Genomic DNA, 15912 nt, shown 5'->3' with positions numbered 1-15912 from the left:
CATATTCCTTTGACCAACTCATAAAGATGGGAGAACTACATGAGATCAGACACCTTTAATACCGACTTGGGATTTTAACTGTTGCAAATATCAGTGAAATTCTGAGCACCACCACTTGAGAACTGGAAATCTTGGAGAGAGTTTAAAGAGCCACAATGATTATTAATAACCCTGACAAGTTGCAGAAATGGGCAGATAATTACAGGATGAACTTAATAGAAATACGGAGTAATTTAGAGGAAGTAAACTGCTATAAATATAAGTGAGAAGACTTGGCTTTGTGGGAAAAGGTGGGAATCAGTAAACCACAAGTAAAACATAAATTAGCCATATAGTACAGTTGCTTTATTTTTATTATTTTAAAAAACAAAACTTTGTAGAGTACATTAAAGACTGTACCTAAGGGAAAGGCAGTTATCCCTTAGTCATTTATACAGTTATTTATTAAGCACTTATCATGTGCCAGTTGATACTTCTGGGTGCTGGAATAAAATAAGGGAAAAAACCAAGATCTCTCTCTTCCCGAAGCTCACTAAAGTGTGGTAAATGACAGAGGAAGTACTTTCAATGGTCTTTAGTTTGTATTCTGCAGCCAAATGAATACAGCAAATACTAAAACCTACTTGAGGTAGGGATCCATCCTGTTTTTACCTGTTGGATCCCATTCTTCCGTGCCTAGCACACCAGCTCGTAAGCAGTCAACATGGATTAAGGAGTAAAAGCAGGCCCTAAAAGAGCTTAAAATTTGAACATGTAAACACTTGTCTGATCATTAAATATGTAGATCGAAATTCCCAGTTTTTTTCTTCCAAGCGCAGTAAACCAATATTTCTGCCCCTATTACGTGCAAAACAGTTGTCAACACAACGCTTTGTGTGTACAAAGAACGGCGGGAATGGATTCAAGTTGGGCATCGTGATCAATGGCGTGAATACCCTGACCGGGTGGACAGCCCTTCCTCCGTGTTTTTTTTTTTTTTTTTTTTTTTTTTTTGCTTTTTTCAGTCACCAAGACAGCACGCGTGTGCAAAAAACTGCAGCGGTGGGACGCACTGCTCAGTCTGGGGGCGCAGACACCAGCTCGCGCGTCGCGAGCTCGCCCGGGCAGCTCGGCGGGCGCGGCGAAACAGCTCCCACGGCTTCCACCGACTCCTCGGGCTCCGAGCGTACCGCGCGTCACCGCCGGAGCAAAGACTGGGCGCCACAGACGCCCCTCGGAGAAGCACCCGGCCACTCGCCCCACCTCGGGGTCCTCTCGCTCTTGGGCTTCCCCGACCCTTCGGGTGGGCGATCCAGAGACGCCAGTGAAAGGACGATTTGCAAACGGGGCGCGCCCGGCCACAGCCCAGGCATAGCTCAGGGACTTTGAGGCGCCCGCGCCCCTTTGTCGCGGGATCTCGCCCAAGCAGGCCGGACGCCGAGGCCTCGCGGTATCAAGACTCCGTCCGCCCCGCCTCCTCTCCCTCCACTCGGCCCCGCCCTCGCTCTCTCACCCCTCCCCCGCTCCCGCCTCGCTTCCCCGACAATCTCCTCGCGCTCCCGGCCCGGCACGCGCGCTGCGCCGGGCCGCCGCCGCTGCCGCCGCTGCCGCCGCCGCCGCCGCCGCTGCCGCCGAGCGTTCCTCCGCTGCGCCTGGCTTCCAGCTTCGGGCCGGAACCGGAAGTGTGGGGGGCGGAGCCCGGCGGAGGCCAGGAGACCGAAAACGCGGCCGAGCCCGGAGCCCGGAGCCGGAGCCGGAGCCAGAGCCTGGACCAGAACTTGGCCGCCGCCTGCACCGCCGCCGCCGCCGCCCGCCGCCCCTTCCCCGCGCCGCTGCCGCCTTGACCGCCACCGCCGCGAGCTCGGCCGCCAGTGGTCCTGAGACTTTAGGTGTCCGGGTTGAAGGTCGGTCCGGACGTCGGACCCAGTCGGTTCCCAGACTGTCCGGGCGGCAGCGGACGCCGCCGCCGCCGCCGCCGCCTCGTCGCCTCAGCCTGGCGTTTTGTTTCGAGAGACCGGAGAGGCGAGCGGAGCTGACAGTGATTTTGACAGTGATTTAAACCCGCTTTTGTTGTTGTTGGCTTTTCGTTGTTTGGTTTTGTGTGTTGTGCGTGTGTGTGGCGGTTTTTCCCCGTGGTGCATTTTATTTTTTATTGTTGTGCTCTTTTTTCTTTTTTTGTTTTTTAAACCCAGTGAACGTTTTTTTTTTTTTTTTTTTTTTTTTTTTTTTTTGGTCTGGGCTTCCGAATATGTTTTATGACGGTTGATTTTACACCAGGAGGTTTGTCTCCGAGGAAGACCCAGGGAACTGGATATCTAGCGAGAACTTCCTTCGGATTCCCCGGCGCCTCGGGAAAATGGGAGCTGCTGCAAAGTTGGCGTTTGCCGTCTTTCTTATCTCCTGTTCTTCAGGTAGGTGCGGGGAGCGCGGCGCGGCGGGGCTGCTCCTGCGGCCGCGGCGGCCGCTGCTGGGGCCGCGGCTGGTGTCGGGTCGGAGAGTCCAGTGGAGCCTGGGGAGGCTGCCAGCACCCCGCGCCCCTCGGCTGCCACCCCCCAGGTCTGACTGTGATCGGGGAACCTCCATGCATTTTTCTCCTTTGGAGTTGGGTTGGCGAGCTGATAAGAGTGAGTGCTGTGTTGTTGTGGAAGTGAGAAAGTCATGTTTTGTGGCCATCACACTAGATGACAGGGCTGGTTGGGTTGCAATTAAGCCGCAAATACCACAAGTGACAATTTATGCAAAGGTTGAGACCTGAAAGGAGTATTTAGTGTGGGCTCCCCTAAACCCAGGGTTGCTTTTTGTCATCTTTTAATTAGTGCTTCACTGGTGAATATCACGACATAAATCAAGTCAGTTGCTGCTTAATTTTGGCTGTGAGAAGCAGTACATCCTTTCAGCAGATTAATCTGGGTCTCCCCTCACGTTTTCTTCAACTTCAGTGTCCAGCAGTGTTAAAAATAGTTGTAGTTGTTGTCGGAGCATTAACTATAACCCACTGCAGAAGAGGTATGCCGCTTGGTGTTCGTAATGTGCTGGTGGTGTTTAACCACCATTTGTGTGCTCTTTTGGGGCATAGATTTTGCTTACCTACGGAATACTTATTTTAAACGCTTTGTATTGAAGCATTGTTTTCGGTTTAGAACAACCCATGTGAAATTGTTTTTGTTAAATATAATAGACTCATAAAATAGGTTTTAGCTCAAGGTTGGGGAAATAATCTGGCCATTTTATATTGGAAATTTCGATTTTGTGAGAACGTTCTGTGGTTGCAACCAGTGGTTGGAAAAACTATCTAGTCTTTTGTATTTGAAATTCTATAAATGAATACATCATTAGCTCAGAGGTGTGCAGTTGTACACAACAGGAGAGTTAGTTCAATAGATGAAACATTTTAAAAGTCTGATTGGATCTATTTATCGTAAAATTTAATATTCAGTTACCAGCTTGTGGTATAGAATTACTGAGGACGGGTGGGAGGGGGGCGAATTGACAGGTTTCATGGCCATGTCTTTATCTCGTTTGCCACAGGAAAATTAAAGGGTGGTAGTCTTCTTTGTGTACCTCTGTGGGGTGTGTGTGTGTATGTGTGTTTGTGTCCGTCTTCCCCAACCCCCTTTAAATAGAATCTTTTCTAATGTATAGAATTTTGCTGAATGGTACATTTCCTTGTGGTTAATAAATGGATAAAGTCTAGTCTTATGTCTGTAGTGGTATTGATCAGTTCCGGGTGGGCTGAATGTGTTGTGAAATGGCGATCATTGCCAGAGATTAACCAAAAGAATCATGTCTGTTTAAATGGAAGAAGGAACATGCTTAAGGCAGGCTGACAGTTCTTTTTGTGCACGGTTTGGGGAGGAAGCTAAACAATGGTATGTCTGAAATGAATGAAGGCCTTGATAACATTAAACATCTTGCTTTTGTGACATGATTTAACCATGTAGTTTTTATCTTTCCAGTAGTAGTCTTTTTTTTTTTTTTTTTTTTTTTCTGCTTCTATATGTTGTGGTTGGTGAACTCCTCTTGTTCAAATCCCTTGTTCTGATCTCTTGCCCTTGAGGAGGAGGGGCATCATGGCCACTGACCAAGGAATTGTGGACATTATTCCCTCCCAAACCCACCTGAGTCACACTAATTGGTGAAGGAGGTTATTCTTGAGCAGTCTCAAGGTATTACTTCTGGAAAAGCAGGCTGTCGCTACAGCTCTTACAGCTTCCTCTGCTTGGTTTGGTAGTAAAAATAACTGAGCATTAGTTTCTTGTGGGATTATTTTCATTGGGCCAGGATTATTTTCAGTGGGCCAGGAGGTTAACAGCTATAATTTTGAAATAAAGTGATTTTGTTGCTATAGGGCATATAGATATTCCACTTATATTAAATTAATATTGTGTTGTTGCATAGGCTTTTTAAGATGAACATTCCCAGTTGAACAAAAATATGTGGTTCTGTTGAAGATAATTGAAATAATCTTAAAGGCCCTAATCCATATTTACACATGAAGAATTTGAGTACTTAAAATGTCTGATTTTTAAAAAGCTTTTGTTTTGGATCAGGTGCACGCTAAAAAAGGATTATTGTGTTTCTCCAACTAATTGATTTTTCTACAAAATGTGTAATCTGGCATATTGGAGGCATGAGGTGACTATTTTTATGAGAATTTTAAAAATTCTCAGTTTGTCTGTTTTTCATTTCTAGATACTTTATTTCTTTTTTAAATCAAAATGGGAAACAATAGTAAGGAACAGTTTTGTTCCAGGTGTTTAGGAGGAATGTTTACTATTTCGTGGACTCTGGTTTTTCAAATTCTATCCCATGATATGTATTCTGGAGACTGATTATGCAGACTATTCCTGTAGGATATGGCCAAGTGTATAATTTCTTCCTCTTTCTGATTCCAGGGGAAACATTTTAAATTTTGCCCTCATCCTGGAGTGCCTTCAGATTCTCTTTGATTTTGAATTTTTTCATTCCTCTCATACCTCCTCAGATTCTGTTTCAAAACATAAATCTTAAGTTTTCTTTTTATAGCATTGTCGTTAATTTGTATCTTTCCCCACAGTTTGTTAAAGTATGAGAATGACTTTAATACTTGCCTTAGTACTTAGGTTTATCCTATCTAGAGTGATGCAGCTATTGTGGTATTTGAGTTGCATTGAAGTAAGTTGAGAATTCCTTTGGATTTTGTGGGAGCTGGAGCAGTATGGTCAATCTATTTGATGAAATAGGAAATGGAAATATGGTAATTGTGTTACATTTTCTTCAGTTTAGCTAGGCAATACTGTGTATGTGTGAACGTATGTGTGGTTGGAGGGAGAGTTGGCAGTACAGATAATCTTTTGAACTTTGGCTAACAAGTGATGGATGTTAACACTTTGTTTTCTAAAAGGCAGAATCTCTTATAAATGCTGTTTGTGGTCAAATTGAAATATATACATTTGAAACATGGAGACCAGAAAAAAAATGGAACAAAGTTCTCCTGCCATTTATTTTGCATTTTTTTTTTTTTCTATTTGTGATCTAAGCCGGTAGTTCTTAAGCTGGGGTGATTTCCCCCTCCTTACCTCCCCAAATCCCCATCCATGGGACATTTTGAGACATTTTTGGTTGTCACAACAGGGGGCAGGGTGTGCTACTGGCATCTAGTTGGGTAGAGGGCAGGAATGCTGCTGGTTGTCCTACAATACACTGTACAGCCCTCCACAACAAAGAGGTTTCTGGCTTAATGTGTCAGTAGTGTAGAGGTAAAAAACAAAACAAAACAAAAAAAAATTCTAACAAAACCAGATACCACATGTTCTCACTTATAAGTAGGAGCGAATTGATGAGAAAATATGAAAACCAAGAACAGAACAACAGACAATGGGGTCTACTTGAGGATGGAGGGTGGGAGGAGGGAGGTGAGCAGAAAAGACAACTATTGGGTACTGGACTTAATACCCGGGTAAAAAAATCTGTACAGCAAACTCCCATGATATGAGTTTACCTATGTAACAGACCTTCACATGTACCCATGAATTTAAAATTTTAAAATTTAAAAAAAAAGGAAAAACTCAGTTCTTAACTCTTAATATTTAAAAGCATTAGTTTATTATTAAAAGGGTTTTGCTCTCTTCCCCCTAAAGTTTGTAATCTATGTTTTACAAGTACATGGTATTGATGATCTCCAGGTGACCTTGTATTGAAAGTTTTTATCTTTTCGTTATCTTTTAAAATTAGAATATGATTACATTGGAGAAACAGACTATAGATATACACATTCTTTCATCCTATTATTCTATAATAAAAATATTTTGATGACTTATGGATAAACTCTCCCATCACCTATTTTGATAGAGTGCTCATGAAGACTGAATGTTAATGGACATGATGAATGATTGGTTAAGGTATCAAGTATTTGCCTTAGAGTCAGGATTTTCTTTGCCATGATATGATCTTTAAGGATATTTGCGTTTATTCTTAGTGACATCATTGGGCTGCCTTGTGGTGGTATGTGTGTGTGTTTAACATGTTGCCTGAAATATGTTCACGATTACATGTTCCCTGAATGGTTTCAAGGTAGAAATTCTGTTTTTTAAAAATATATATATTTCTTTTGTCTAACTTTAATTTCAAGAAACTTTAACCTAATCTCTTAGTTACGTAATTTTCTTGAGAATCATTAGCTGGGTTCGGTTACCATTAGACTAATTTATGATACAGTAAGTAATATTTTATGATCTATTGCAGATCCTTTCCCTTTTTAAGGTTAAATCTTGACCATAATTAATAAAATAATTACCTTGTTTTGAACTCTGGTTTTAAGGAAGTTAACCCAGCCAACCAAGATAAGAATTACAGTGAAACTCTTAGCAAATTAAGTAGCACTATACCATAGAGAGGAAAATTCTGAAGTCATTCCCACAAATGGTATCCAAATGAGCCTCATATTGTCTCTGTAACACACCTCTCCATATCCTTCTCTCTGATACTGACATTTTCACCTTTTGGGTCCACCGGATTCACTGTTCTTAAGAAGTGAAGAACAACTAAACCAAATGAGATTTCAGTACTCTCTAAATTGTTTCTTTAGATTCTAAGACTATTTTGTTGCATTTTGACATTTTAAAGTGCCACTCTGATTTTCTCATCTTTGATATCTCCTAAGTCTGTGATTTCAATTTGTCTTTTCATGGTCTGTATGTTGCCACTTGTCATATTGTCTCAGTTTATAGGTAAGGTTGGCAACATTTGATACCAGGGTCACTGGTATGCCTTCACTTTTTGCTTTTTGCTCTGTAATTCATCATTTCTTCTGTTCTCTTTCATTATAATTCCCTTTCCGTTTTCCTCCCTTCTTTGTCTATTCCCTTTTCTTTCCCTGACCCTTCTTTACTTCCTTATACTACTTTGCTTGTGGAACCCAGTCATTGCCTAGCATCATGGGTGGCTCAAGAGGGCTTACCCATGGTTTTGAATGAAAACAGATTGAATTTAGAATGCTTGAGAATTGGCCAGATAGTCTTTTCCACTGTTGTTCTTTTATTTACTGGTTTCTGGACACACACCCCCTTCGGAGTAGTTTTACTCTCTTGGAATCAAATGGCTTAAACTTTAGACTACTCTTATTCCTTTTTAATATTGAAGTTTTCCTTAACTCTTTGCTGCTTCAGAATAAGTTTCTTTCTTCTTCTTATTCATTCGTGTCTGTTTAAGCCAAAATTTGACTAGACCCGAGAGTACATTTATTGCCGCTGATAGGACCACATTAGACTTCCTCTGTGGTACATTTAATTCTGTTAGGTTATAATAGTCATGTCTAGACAGAACATTGATTTCAAATTGACTATTGAACATGAAAATTCAAGGAATAGTGTATAGAGGAAGGAGGAGGAGGAGGAGGAAGAGGAGGAGGAGGAGGAGGAGGAAGAGGAGGAGGAGGAGGAGGAGGAGGAGGAGGAGGAATCATCAAGAAGATAAGAGAACTGCTGGAGACATCAATTGACTTTCTGTCATTCTCCACCTAGATTTCTTTTTAGTCACTTTTGTATACCCAGTGCATCTAGAGGTCAGGCTTTGTTTTAATAAAGGGACTTAAAGAAAATATGTTTTGTCTCTGAGGTTTGATTTTTTTGAACTGTTAGAATGATTGGCCTAAAGGAAAAAATTGGGAAGTTCACTTAGTTAGTGATCAAGAATGTGGTCATAGAGTTTGGTAGACTTGAGCTCTGGTGTCAGCGCTGCCAGTATCTAGCTCATCTATCATTTTCTCTTACTTGGTTATTATAGCACTTTTCTACCTAAGATTAACCAGTCCCCTGTCATTACTTCCTTTTCTTTCTAGTCCATCTGCATAGCTGTCGGAGTGATCTTACTAAAAATCTGAGTATGTCACCCTTGTTTTAAACCTTTCACTGACTGAGTCACCTTTAGCATAGAATCTATAGTCTTAGAATGTCATAAAAAGTCCTTCATCGTTTGATTCTTGCCTGTTTTCTCTAACTTCTTGGTATTAGTTAAGAGTATAGATTCTGGACGTAGAATTAATTAGTTTAAATCTTGGTTTCATAACTTAACCTTGGTCAAGTTACTTTACCTTTTGTGTCTCAGTTTTCTCGTCTACACAAAGGGGGGCATATTAATAATGCCTACCTGAGAGTGTGCTTTGAAGATTAAATGCTAGGTATTCTGCTGCAGCTCCTCCTTAGCATGAGTACTATATTCCATCCATACAGACTTGACTTGCAGTTTCTTAAATGTGTCATCCTTTATTATATTTCAGTATGATGCCTTCCTGCATGTTATTCTTCCTCTGCTATCTGGCTAACTCCTTTTTGGTTTTAAGACTGAGAAGTATCACCTCTTCGAAACATTTTCTCTGTCACCCAACCCAGATCAAGTTAGTTGCTTTCTTTTCATCTAACGCCTTGTAAATGGAGCCTTGATTTCAGTAATTATTGCAAATGTTTACTTGCCTGCTTCCACTTTAGACTGTGCAAATGTTTACTTTTCTGTTTCTACTCTTTGAAGACATCTTTCCTTTATCCGCATGTCCATTTCTAGAATCTGGTACACAACAGGTGCTCAGCAAATGTTTATCAAATGAATAAAATGAAATTTCACTTCTCTGGGCCAGAGGTGTCCTCTTAACGTATTAAAGTGATGAACTTGGATTATGTTTTTTTTTCTTCTCTGAAAGCTTTATGGTTCTATAATTTTAAGATTAGAGTTCAGTAGTGATATTAGATGATTTTGCTGGTTGTTTTGGTATCTTTACATTCAAATTTAAATTGTAATTTGAATTATATAGATTTAGAAGGGATCTTAGTATCTTCATGTTCCATGGCTTATGTACTTTTTTGACTATAATCCACACTAAGAATTACACGTTGCATTATGACTAAGTTCCCATGTAGTAGTAGGGGTGGGTGTATGTGTGTGTGTGTATTAGAAATGAAAGGTTCATGAACTGTGCACTCTCAACTGTGTGCAGGACACTTATTTTCATGTTATATTTCGTTTAAAAAATGTTAATCATGACCCATTAATTGATTAATTGACCAGCCATTGTATTGTAAATCACTAAGAAATAGTGACCTAGTTCAACAATCCTTATTTTCTCTACTTAGTACTCTTAGTGGAAAAGGAAGCTACATATGTAAATATGTGCAGTGAAAAATATATGCGCTGAAAAATATGGTCATTAATTAATCTGCAATAGAGAATGTGTGCCTAGGTATAGAATATAGGGACAACTGGTCTCAAGGGAGAACATGGATCTTCCCTGACTAAGCTCTTCTCTGTTTTGGACTAGTCGAATAAGTTAAGCATACATGAAGGTGCTGAAACAAAATTAGATTGTAATTTTGGGGAGTTGAGATTTTTTAATTTAGGAAAGACTTGCTGGAGGAGAGAGCTTAGTACTAGAAAAAAATGTCTTAGCAGGAGATTAGGAAGGATATTCATCTTAATATGAAGGAAAAGACAGAAAATAGCATCAGGAACACAATAGGCATTTGAGAGTAAACTTGACCATGGATGGAAGGCAAGGTGGGATGGAGAAATTTTGACTAAATCTGAGGAAGAGATTTATGTGATGAAGATAGTTTATAATTGCTTAAAGAAATAGGACAGTCTCAGGGGGTTAACTCTTAAATTCAGATGAAAACTAATTAAAACGAGGAGGTTAAGAGTGGATGATACATATCCTGATGAATGTCTCACATACATATATGTGGATATAGAACAGAAAAGCAACTTGAAGTAGGATGTTAGCACTACTAAATAAAATTGGTAAAGAAGTAATGAGCTAGAGGAAAATTGAAAGTGTTTTCAAAACTAAAAAAGTTTACAGATATAGTTTTAGATGATAAAAGCATGAATGAAAATAAAGATATAGTTGTGGAAAAATAAGAGTACATAATAAAATATGATAGTATGTAATATTCTCTTAAAAGGGTAGACATTGATTCCGTGTACAGTGGCTCACGCCTGTAATCCCAACACATTGGGAGGCCGAGGTGGGCGAATCACAGGGTCAGGAGACCAAGACCATCTCCTGGCTAACACGGTGAAACCCCATCTCTACTAAGAACACGAAAAATTAGCTGGGATGGTGGCCCGCACCTGTAGTCCTAGCTACTTGGGGGCTGAGGCTGGAGAATCTCTTGAACCTAGTTGGTGGAGGTTGCAGTGAGCCCAGATCGCACCACTGCAGTCCAGCTGTGCACTCTAGCCTGGGTGACAGAGTGAGACTGCCTTAAAAAAAAGGCAAACACTGTATGTGTGATGGATATGTCTCCATTGTGATATCTAGCTAAAGAATTCTAAACATTAGTGGCTGAATATGTTGTTTGGTTTAAATAATGGTCAGATTTCAGAAATTACAGTAATTACTAATACTGGTCATCTAGATTATATTCTTTGAAATCTGTATGAGACCTTACAGTAAATTATAATGTTCTAAAGAAGTAGATTTAGATACTTTTCTGAACTTGGTATATGGTATTCACACTTAAACCTAAAACTTTTCAATGACCCTTCTTTCGGGCTAGTTTTTTCTTTAGTCACACTGGGAATCACTTTATTCCCTAATCTTGCTAAAGAAAGTAAATGTAAAGCAAGAATATAATTATTAGATTAGAAGGACTGACTATACATGTGGGGAGGGGCTGCCTTTCAAAAGATTTTAAAAATGAATCAAGTCTTTACATATTGTAATAAAAGTAAGCCTATTTATAAGGCTTAGAGGGAGGAGTTTTCCTAGTTATGATTATTAACTTTAAAATTTTTATTTTAAGGGAAAAGTCCATTTTTCTTCACATCTTCATAAGTAATGCTCCAAGGCGTTATTTCAAGAGGAAGGGGCATGGACAAATTATTAGATCTTGGCAAGTTTCTAAAACTCTGAGATTAACTTTTAAAATTTGTAAACCAAGATGTATTACATGAATTGATATGACATATAACACAAACACAGTAGCTAGTCCAGAGTAGATCTTACATACATATTAGTTTTTAATCTAAGTCCCATTTAAAAGGATATAGTATGTAAAACATTAAAAAATATATATATATAGATTTGCCTGGTGCGGTGGCTCATGCCTGTAATCACAGCACTTTGGGCGGCCGAGGTGGGCGGATCATGAGGTCAAGAGATCGAGACCATCCTGGCCAACACAGTGAAACCCTGTCTCCACTAAAATACAAAAATTAGCTGGGCTTGGTGGCACACACCTGTAGTCCCAGCTACTCGGGAGGCTGAGGCAGGAGAATTGCTTGAACCCAAGGGCAGAGGTTGCAGTGAGCCAAGATTGTACCACTGTACTCCAGCCTTGCGCCTGGCCACAGAGCGAGACTCTGTCTCAAAAAAAAACAAAAAACAAAAAAGCAGATTTGGTTCTTGGGGGATATTTACATTTGTAGGTAAATTACTTATCAGTTAATGTGGAATAATATTCTGACTAAGTGATATAGCCAAAGGACATATCATTATAAAAAGCCAGATAGCTGCCAAGAAATATCTAGAACATTCAGATATTGTGGTTCCTTACGAAGAGTTCTTTAAGGTCTCATTGTTTTAGCATGCATTAAAAAGAAACAAGGGAGTAAATTGTCTCTATTTATTAGTGAGAATATAAAGTATTTTTTTTTCTTGGACAACTTCTCTTAAACTTTTTAGTAGAAGTTGTTTCGAAAGAGTCTCAAGTCTGTTTTTAGGTACCAGCTGCTTACAGCTTTGAAAACACAAAGCTTTTCAATGACTGTTTTTGGAGATCAGTATTTTGATTGTGTTATATTTTGGACTAAAACTTAAGAGTCTGTCATTCAAATTCCTACTTTCCTACTCACTCTTCTTTGACCTTTGACATCCATAAAGATTTCACTTTATTCATCCCTGAATTAAAGAGGATGAAATAGGTATTCTTTCACTTAACAAATCAATATTGAACTACATGCTAGACACTATAGTAAGTGCTTTGGATACAGCATTGAACATGAAGACAGATATGATTATGCCTTTCTGGAGTTTATAGTCATAAAGTAAGTAGTCAAATGAATAACATAATTACAAATTGTCATATGTGCTCTGACAGAAACTAACAGGGTGCTGAGAGGATTACTCTTTATTTGCCTTATCCCATATCACATCTGTTTACTTTATCTACCTATTTCTCTCTCTCTCTTTTTTTTTTTTTTTTTTTGAGACAGTCTCTCTCTGTCACCCAGGCTGGAGTGCTGTGGTTTGATCTTGACTCACTGCAATCCCAGCTTTTCAGGTTCAAGCAATTCTCCTGCTTCACCCTCCCTAGTAACTGGAGCTATAGGCATGTGCCACCATGCCTGGCTAATTTTTGTATTCTTGGTAGAGATGGGGTTTTACCATGTTGGGCAGGCTGGTCTGGAACTCCTGTCTCAAGGGGTCTGCCCGCCTTGGCCTCCCAAAGTGCTGGGATTATAGGTGTGAGCCACCGTGCCTGGCATATTTACTTTTTTCTTATTTGTCCTTTCCACTATTAGAGTGTAAGCTTTACTGGAAAGGTGGGAGTTGTGACTTTTTCTTAACACTTCCAATGCATGGCACAGTTTTTGGCACAGAGGCAAAGCTCAATAAATATTTAACTAGCTGCCTGAAGCAATGAATGCAGGGATGGTACTGGAGAGACAGGGACAGGATCTTGCAGGTCTTTGATCTAATAGGGGAAAGAGAATAAAATGCAAAGGGCAGTGGGAAGCACAGAGTTTTAAGAGCAGGCTCTGGGTTATATGTTAAGATCATTTTGGCAGCTATCTGAAAAATAATACTAGAAGAGTATGGGAGTGAAGAGGTGAGACCAGTTAGAAACCTATTGCATCAGTGTAAACTGGAGAGACTCTCCAAGATCCCTTCTAGTTTTGAACATTCTCTGATTGTAATGTAAAGCTTGCCTAAAGTTATCAGTCTTCCTTTCCTTTTTTATTTTAGTCATCTTATTTGTTTTTCCTGCTTGTCATTGCTTAAAAAATAAAACAAAAAACAAAAAACTCTGAATGGATATATTTCTTGTGCATATGTGAACTTTGAATACAAATTTTCAGAAAAAAAAATAATGAAATCCAGACTAGAGGTTATTGAATTTTTGTAACAAATTTCTATCTTACATTTTGTTCATTTGCTAATTTATATTCATATTTATTTAAGCATTCCTATTTCTCTCTGAAACTGGCTTTACTCCTTTTCAGGTGCCTATTTTTTTCATAAGCTTACCACCTCTTTACTGTTTCAGACGTCATATACCAAATTGTTGGTATGGTTGAAGATTCAGAAGTAGAAACTTAGTGTATTTTGTATCTTAATTCTTAGAAATTTGATATGTTTTCAGGTTATCAGAGTCTTACAATAAAGGCTAAAAGGATAAATACTTAATACTTTAGGCTGTTAGTTTTACTCAGGGCTACAGCCTCTAACTCTAGGTATTCAGCATGAATGTTTTTATCTGGAACGATTTCAAGCCTCTCCTGTTGGTGGTGGGGAGGTGGTGCTTGGCACAGGGAAATAAGCTCTTTATTATGGCAGAAGTTCAGCTGCAGCATCTTTGCCTAGGAAAAACTGCATTATTACACAGAGGTAAAACCAGAAGAGATGTTACATTTTACCGAATTTTTAAGATATTATAGTGCCTGCCTCTTTTCATTTGGTTATTTGGAATTTTTTCATTTTGGAAGCAGGCAAAGCTAACTATCTTGGATAAGCCACCTTTTATAAAATTCAGTTTTACCCTATAAATACTATAGGTCATTTTATTTATTATTACCTTAAATAAAGCAGTTCTAGAAAATGAACTGCTAGGCCTTTCTTTTACCTGGTAGCAGAGTTTAATATTTTAGGATTAGTGACTACAATTTGCTAATTAATTTTATATAACGTAAGACTCGAAATGAACTTGTAATTATCACTAAAATTATATGGGGAGAAATGAAAAGTCAATTAATAAATGATAATGATGATAAATAATGAGTAATTGCAAGATAACATATACAAGATGGATATGATAATAGTAAAGCAGTTTGATTAGCAGGCATTCAAAGTAGAATAAAACACCTTTCTGAATGGCCAGAAAAATGGTTGACTAGCCACTGACCATCTTTTTATTCTATATTATATAACAAATCTTTCTTGGTAATCTTTTCTTATTTTCTTTCTTTGTTCTTTAGAGATACATAACCCTGGCTTGGGTGTTGAATTAGGAAATTAATTGCTAATTGCATTTTTTGTTAAAACATAAATAGAGATTACTCATTAGCTGAGAGGGTTAGAAATAATAGATGAAATTAAATTAGCAAGCTTTTATTGCTGAGAGGGCCTAACAAACTGTCAGGTACTATTTTATCCAGTAATGACCTTTATCAGAATGATTCTTAGAAGGAATAAACTACTCAAGCTGATCCTCACTTCTGAAGGATGGAGTAAAAGTAAAAGGTTGGGGATAGAGAAGAAGAGTGGTTATACTTCTTTTTCCTTTTGAATCATTGAAGAGTAGTTTTGACTTTTTATCTGCAGATCTTATTTTTTACTACTGCAGCCCTAGAATATCCCACATCAAGAACTGTAGTTTCTAGTTAGTCTAGCAACTTATATTTAGCAGTCCTCAATTAGACAGTATTTTTGTAATTAATATCTAGCCTTGCATCTATGGTGGAAGGAAATCAGCTCACTAAGCCAGAGAACAGAAGATTAGAGGAGGCTACTCTGTTATAGGTAATAGAATTATCTACCATTGAAACGTGATTTATCAGTTAAGGCTAGTTAACAGAAATAAAAGCTCATATTGTTGGTACGTATGTAGCTGTTTGTTGGCAAGAATGGTTTTCTTTAAAAAATAAAAGCCCTAATACTTTATCTTCAGATTCAGTCAATATAATTAATTATGCACCTTCTTGGGTTGATATAATAGAAAGAGCAAACATTCTGCAGGGAGAAAACCTGGGTGTTGTGCCTCTTTACCGCAGTGTGGTATATCATGTGAACTTGGGAAAATTCCATAATCTTAGTTTCTGTTTTATAGTACCTACCTCAAAGATTTGAGTAGGATCAAAGGCTACATACACAAGCCCAAACATACTCACATAAACATATATACATGTGACTTTAAAAAAAAATTCTATTTTAAGTTCAGGCGTACGTGTGCAGGTTTATTACATAGATAAATTGTGTCATGGGGGTTTGTTTTTACAGATTATTTCATCACCCGGGTATTAAGCCTAGTACACATTAGTTATTTTTCCTGATCCTCTCCCTCCTTCTACCCTCCACTCTTCCATAGGCCCCAGTGTTCCCCTCTATGTGTCCATGTGTTCTCATCATTTAGCTTTCACTCATAAGTGAGAACATGTGGTATTTGGTTTTCTATTCCTACATTAGTTTGCTGTGGATGATGGCCTCCCACTCCATCCATGTCCCTGCGAAGGACATGATCCCAT

At 39.0% G+C, this 15912-nt stretch overlaps 1 protein-coding gene across 2 annotated transcripts in view; it reads left to right on the top strand.

Annotated features, from left to right (window-relative positions):
* The first annotated feature begins 2042 nt into the window (after positions 1-2042).
* ACVR2A (activin A receptor type 2A) overlaps positions 2043-15912 on the top strand; it is an 86038-nt gene continuing 72168 nt past the window's right edge. Inside the window, exon 1 of one of the 2 annotated variants that reach the window (XM_074399724.1) lies at positions 2043-2390. In XM_074399724.1, coding sequence (XP_074255825.1) covers positions 2336-2390 — 55 coding nt within the window. In that variant the 5' untranslated portion in view covers positions 2043-2335. The remainder of the gene's footprint in view (positions 2391-15912) is intronic. The other variant, XM_003921991.4, reaches the window with a different exon arrangement.

This window comes from Saimiri boliviensis, chromosome 5, assembly GCF_048565385.1.
Source record: "Saimiri boliviensis isolate mSaiBol1 chromosome 5, mSaiBol1.pri, whole genome shotgun sequence".
Classification (NCBI taxonomy): domain Eukaryota; kingdom Metazoa; phylum Chordata; class Mammalia; order Primates; family Cebidae; genus Saimiri; species Saimiri boliviensis.
The sequence above is the reverse complement of the archived record's forward strand: the minus strand, read 5'-3'. Positions and strand labels throughout refer to the sequence as shown.